The 5,949-nt window shown below is 40.4% G+C and overlaps 1 protein-coding gene across 2 annotated transcripts in view; it reads right to left on the bottom strand.

Moving 5' to 3' along the window:
* The window catches only part of LOC121706694 (inter-alpha-trypsin inhibitor heavy chain H3-like), a 16,035-nt gene extending 10,639 nt beyond the window's left edge, over positions 1 to 5,396 (bottom strand). For both annotated transcript variants that reach the window (XM_042088648.1, XM_042088649.1), the window contains exons 1-15: positions 5,291 to 5,396; positions 5,157 to 5,186; positions 4,994 to 5,017; positions 4,432 to 4,586; positions 4,074 to 4,178; positions 3,806 to 3,968; positions 3,540 to 3,650; positions 3,283 to 3,411; positions 3,072 to 3,188; positions 2,801 to 2,969; positions 2,359 to 2,484; positions 1,995 to 2,176; positions 1,519 to 1,704; positions 184 to 320; positions 1 to 46 (exon numbers count right to left, since the gene is read on the bottom strand). The exon at positions 1 to 46 is cut by the window's left edge and continues 115 nt beyond it. In XM_042088648.1, the coding sequence (XP_041944582.1) occupies positions 1 to 46; positions 184 to 320; positions 1,519 to 1,704; positions 1,995 to 2,176; positions 2,359 to 2,484; positions 2,801 to 2,969; positions 3,072 to 3,188; positions 3,283 to 3,411; positions 3,540 to 3,650; positions 3,806 to 3,968; positions 4,074 to 4,178; positions 4,432 to 4,586; positions 4,994 to 5,017; positions 5,157 to 5,186; positions 5,291 to 5,389 (1,779 nt within the window). In that variant the 5' untranslated portion in view covers positions 5,390 to 5,396. The remainder of the gene's footprint in view (positions 47 to 183; positions 321 to 1,518; positions 1,705 to 1,994; positions 2,177 to 2,358; positions 2,485 to 2,800; positions 2,970 to 3,071; positions 3,189 to 3,282; positions 3,412 to 3,539; positions 3,651 to 3,805; positions 3,969 to 4,073; positions 4,179 to 4,431; positions 4,587 to 4,993; positions 5,018 to 5,156; positions 5,187 to 5,290) is intronic.
* Between the last annotated feature and the right edge of the window lie 553 nt (positions 5,397 to 5,949).

Here is a 5,949-nt window from a genome sequence, read left to right as displayed (position 1 = left end):
AGCCTCTGCAGTAGCATTTGCCCTTTCCTCTGGTGAACCTTTATCTCTGAAAGAGTAACATGATGACATCAATAATATTATGATATAAATGTTAATAGGAAAGAGATGTCTTACATCTACTATCTATTATCCCTCTATAGAAATGGGGTATGTGGCCTCCCTGAAGAAACAAACAACACTGACTTCCTGTCCAGGAGCTGCTCAATGGTGAGGTAGGCCCACAGGCGCTCTGTAAACTCCCCAAAGATGTACTCCTGGTCTGGGAAAATGATGTCCCACTCCTGGGCTGTGGCCTGGCCCTGGATCACATACTCGTCCACCTGAACAAAGACGCAGAGGTGTGATTGAGCAACACAAACAGCTGTCCAGTCTGGGTGTTGCAGTATCCACAAGTTTCCACCGTTTCTTCTCAAGTGGCTTCACATAACCCAGATAAATCGTCGGGTAAGTGTTTTCTTCAGTTGGCGCTTTGTCCACAAAATGAAACGAACAGACATAACATTTCAGAGGATGTTTTAAGTTCACGTTTTTCAGCCAATTTCTTTTAGCCTCGACGTCATTGGGAAGTGGATGGAAGCTGTACCATTTCGGGCACGAACACTCTTTCTTTACTCTTTTCTTTCTTACTTTCTTTTTCAGCTTGTGGACAAAACACTCCAATTTCAACCAATTATTTAGTTTTGTCCGGTTGTAAGTACATCCTCTAACGGCACACGTTGTTCCCAAGCTTTTTAAAGCCATAATATCATTCAGCAACAGAGCGACTATACAGCAATTTGATTAGTCTGCCAGCAGCTGATCAGCTAAATACACAGCTGAGGCATCAGGCGTAGTGGGCGGCCACACAACTCCACTCCGGAAGTGTGTCCCACAAACATTTCCCCAGTAACCTCCCAGGAAACTTGTGAATAGACCTCATATAAGGGTTATGGTAGTGTAGTAGCTAAGGAGCTGCTAGCCTGCAGTAGGCTGAAAAGTTGTGGGTTCAATTCCCAGCTTCCACCATTGCGCCCTTGAGAAAGGCACTTAACCTCGAGTTGCTCTGGGGACAATGGCCCCTGTCATATAATAAACATGTATGTCTCTTTGGATAAAAGCAACTGCTAAATTAATAAATGTAAATGTAGACCTCCCCTCCAGATTTTTTGCAGCTATATTTTCAAATCATCACCAAAATTAGCTTGTTAGCCTTTAGGTTATTCTTTGCCCCTAAGGTCCTGCATAAACCACCATCTTTAGCAGAAACAGTCCCACCAAACAAAGTTTTCCCATGGACAGTGTGTTGTGTTGTGGGAGATTTTTGGATCAAATAGAGGTAATAGTAATAGTTCCTAGTGTATTTTCTTACAGACTTAAACTGAACACAATGTGCACACTTTTATTCTCCCATGTCTCTTCCTATCGGCAGTCATCAGCCTGTTATTGTGCAGTCACAGGCTTATATAGCCTAGCCTACTATGCCCAAAATCTTAATTTATAGTACAGTAACACTCATATAAAGCCCCTGGAGATTCTCACCCCATGTGCTGACACTTCTATGAGGAAGTTTTCCACATCATTTTCATTCAGTTGTCCCGCCACCACAATCTCGGAGCCATTGAAAAGCTGCTTAAAGTGACTGTTGGTGAGGGAGTTTACCACGTCTTCAGGGTATCTGAAGTGCACATCAGAGAGAAGGGGACTGGCCACCTCCTCATAAAATCCCTGGAGGAAAGCATTAGTTTAGTTTAAGATTGAAAGCGTGTAACATTGACTTTAACTGAATTTAGGTTTTTCTTTTTTTGTTGTTTCCTGAGGTTGCTCATCATCATAAGCTAGTAGGCCTAGTGAGCTGAGTAGTCATATTGAACATACAGTATACCAGTAAAGTAGTGTCCAAAGGAGAATTTCTTCCATATTTAATGAATGGAATGAGATAAGAATATATTTCTATGATATTTATAATTGTGGAAATGTATATGAATGATGAAAGAGCTCTTTGAGTGGAAATTCACCTGCAGCTGCACAGCCGCATCTGATGCCTCATAGATCCTGCGGGCCAGTCCGTCATTCTGCTTTGCCATGGAATCCAGAAAGCCGTAGTCCAGGTCGTAACCGAAGCCCAGGCAGAACAGGGTCACGTTATTGTCAATGGCTGCCTGGACGTTCTCCTGGATTACCACAGTGTCTGTCTCTCCTGCTCAGGGAAAGAAATCAATGTTGTTTTTGTGTTTTCTGGGAACACAAAAACTTGACATCTCATCATGCAAAGATTTCTTTTTGTTTTTAATGACACCATCTAATTAGTCTGTAGTTTGTAGCGTATTGTTATGTTTCAAAATGCAAATTAGGGAATGCTTTCTTTGTGCTCTTACGTACCAGCAGTAGGTTGTCCATCTGTAAGTAGGATGACCATAGATACACTATTCTCTGGGAGCAGGTTCTGTTGTGCGTCTGTGATCAGCATTTCCACTGCTTTGAGAACTGCATCATTGATGTTTGTAGCTTTGGGAGGAGGCAGCAATACAAAACAACTGGAAGTTAATGTAAGTAGTGCAATCTCTACAATATTCTGTTTCATTCTTAATGTTTACCCATTTCCTGTGATCTTACTCATGTTATTTTGGTTTTTTAGATTCTCAAACTCCAGAAAAAAAGATTGAATGAATATGAAAATAAATACAAGCAAACCACTAAATAAATAATGTTATAATTTATTATTGCTATTGTTGTTAATATTATTGTTGTTATTATTGTTGTTGCTGTTGTTGTTTAATTAGAATGTGTGAGATCTGTTTTTGAATATTTTGGACATACTCACTGCCTCTATCCTCAATAGTTTTGACAAAATCCTTTGCCGCTGTCACATTGCCCTCTGTGGCCTTGGTCAGGGATGGCCTCCACGGTTCAATGTTGTCATCAAATAGAACCAGTCCAAAGTAGTCATCTTCATGCAGCTCATTCAAGATGGTCAACAAAGCCTTTCTCGTCTGAGGAAATGCAATGGACAAGATTCAGACAGTAAGACCAGGAGGTTTGGAAACAGAAAATTATTTGTGAGGACATTCAGTTGAAGTTCCATCTTTTCTCACCTGGTCCATTTTCTGACCACTCATTGATCCACTGATGTCTATCACAAACATGACATTTTTGGGAACTCGGGGCAAGTCAGCAGGTGCAAAATAATGCACAAAGTAGCCATTAACTATCTGGAATAGGAATGATAATCCATGAGATGAAGCCGATTTTATTTTGAGGCTGAAAACAATTATAATTAAATGAAAATGTCAACATTGTTCTTGCCTGAATGTCGCCAAAACTTTCAGCACGGTTCACATCATACTTTATGAGGAAGTCCCCATCGATCAGAGTGCCGTCACAGTCAGGGCATTTCCTCTGCTGGTCCAGTGTTGGACTGAAGGACACATGAGCCTGGTGGAGGTCCGAGAGAATTGGACATTTATTTTTAATTCTTGATTACCGGTACATGCAAAATGGATGTGTATATTCTTGAATGAAAATGGCATGATGACTCCCTCGCGTCTTTGGTATTCCCCTACCTTTTTGTCAGTCACAGTTTTCTCTACCAGGGGCAGTAGCTCATTGGTAATAAATGTCCCATAAGCATCCAGGAAGGCAATTCCTTGAGGCTCGTAGATGTCTGCCACAATCTAATAATGTAGCATACCAGTTGTTATTAGTCATTATGATGAAAACATACAGTATGTATAAGTAATTATATATGTATGAATTAATTCATGGCATCATAAGCATACTTTACTCTAAAAAGGTAATGGAAAGTCATTTCAGAACATCTTAAACTCGCCTCAAAATTCTGAACTAACTGGTTGGGCTTGACCCGGGTCATAATCTCATATTTGCCCAACCGCCGCTTCAGCAGCTCCTCATAGGTCAGTGTGAATGTGACGTTGCTGTAGGCCGCAATGTTCACTGAAACGGAGAATTTCTCCATCTTTCTGCCTGATGCCCTGGTGTGTTACAAGAAAAAACACACAAACATGTAAAACAATACATACAAGAGAGAATGAAAGAAACATCCGAGATGTCAGAACTCCACGTCTAAATCAACATACTTGACCAGTCCAGCGGTCTGTCCTGAAGACACGGCCTTTTCATACTGCTTCTTGGCCTTCTCCTTCTCCTTCACCTCTCCCACGTAGGTCTCTCCATCTATCTCCCTACAATGCAAACAACACCATTCGATAAACAGATGCTTATAGAACACAGATATCTAACATAACACACAATAACAAAACAGATCTATTTACAGTAAATGAGAGGTTTAGGACATCAACTGTGTGACCAAATGTGGTCTCTAGTATTGAATAGTGTTTAGAATGAAATTTATCTTAATAGGGTCATTAAAGTTGTATCCTGTTAAACATCCTGTACATTCTGGAATGGGATCAGGATTCTCAATGGGTGACTAACATGCTGAAGTTGGTGATGAAAGCAGTCTTTGGAAGGTCCACTTCAAAGAATATTTCCTTTGATGAGTTGCCCTTGTTCTTTGCCACTGTGGTCATGACCGTGTGAGCAAAGCGAGACGCCACCTTGCAGTCCACCTTCATGCTCTGCACTTCAATCTGTTGCAGAGCAAGATCCCCCAATTACCATAATAGCATCATTAAACGGAAGAGAATTACAATGACCTAAGCTGTTCCACAGTAGAAACCCTATGAGTCACTCAAAGCCTGACCAACATCTGGGTGTGTGAACAGCTTTGAGAACATGCAGTGTGTTGGTCAATGTGTTAAAACAACAGTGGTTGTCTGACCAAGGGACAAGCAAAACGGTTAATCGATTGGAATAAACTGAAAAAATACATGTTATTTGATTGTAAGATAATTATATATTATATAACATAGTGTACCATTACCATACCAATTCAAATTTAAGACTGTATGACATGTAAGACATTTCAACCTCAAAACTTTCACTAAAAGACATGTTTGTTTCTTTTAAAATAATAAACGGAGCACAAGTCTCTTACCTCTACATCACTGACACTGCGTTTCTGTTAGGAAAAATAAAAAATGTCAACCCACTTGGTGCAGTGATTTTGGTTACAAATTCACTGTCTGAGAGTGATAGAACTGACCATAAATTTCTGACATTTAGCAGTTTTATCAACTTTGAAAAGTGAAACATCATACCGTAATATGTCTGGTCCTGTCAGGATTGTCCTGAAAGAGATCAAACCATCAACATCTCTGTCTCTCAAATATTGGGCCAATTACCGGGCCCATACTTGATAAAGTCATTAAATAGCATATTGCTGGCAACTTACCTGCACTTTGGTGTCCCTAGAGATAACCAGAGCGCCATAAGTACTGACCCATGGACCTACACAGACCCAGAGCAGCAGCACAGTCCTGACTACAGACATGATTCAGCCTGAGCTCAACACTCACTGACTGCACTACTTCACCACTGCTTTACTGCAGTCTGTTGGGGCGGGTCTCAGGCCTGTGCCCCCTTTGCAGAGAGAGAGAGAGAGAGAGAGTCGGAGATTGCTAACACTGAGTTCTTTGTAGTGACCAAAAAATCTAACTTACACTTAGGTATGTGTCTGTGTGTGCTTGTATGTGTATTTGAACTGGCCATAAACTCACATTATTTTCAAAGCGTTGCACTGTCGATTTTTTAAGAGGTTCTCAGTATTTTGGAAGCAGTACTGTAGCATAGATAATTTTCTAATGTCTGCTCCCCTACCTCAGTATACCCAAATAACAGATTTTAGTTGTTTTAGTGAGTCATTTAGAATTGTTGTAGACTTTAAAAACTTTTTTTTTTCACTGAATATCCAGACGGCATAAGTAATGTCCTTGCAGTCTTACAACAGTAGTCTCAATGGGCTGACAAAAAGAAAATGTACAGTTTACAGTCAGTTTAAAGTTAACTTTCCAGATGCCGACAGAATTAGCTCTGTGAACAAAGGTATACATA

This window comes from Alosa sapidissima, chromosome 4 (genome assembly GCF_018492685.1).
Source record: "Alosa sapidissima isolate fAloSap1 chromosome 4, fAloSap1.pri, whole genome shotgun sequence".
Classification (NCBI taxonomy): domain Eukaryota; kingdom Metazoa; phylum Chordata; class Actinopteri; order Clupeiformes; family Clupeidae; genus Alosa; species Alosa sapidissima.
This window is presented reverse-complemented; position numbering and strand designations above follow the sequence as displayed.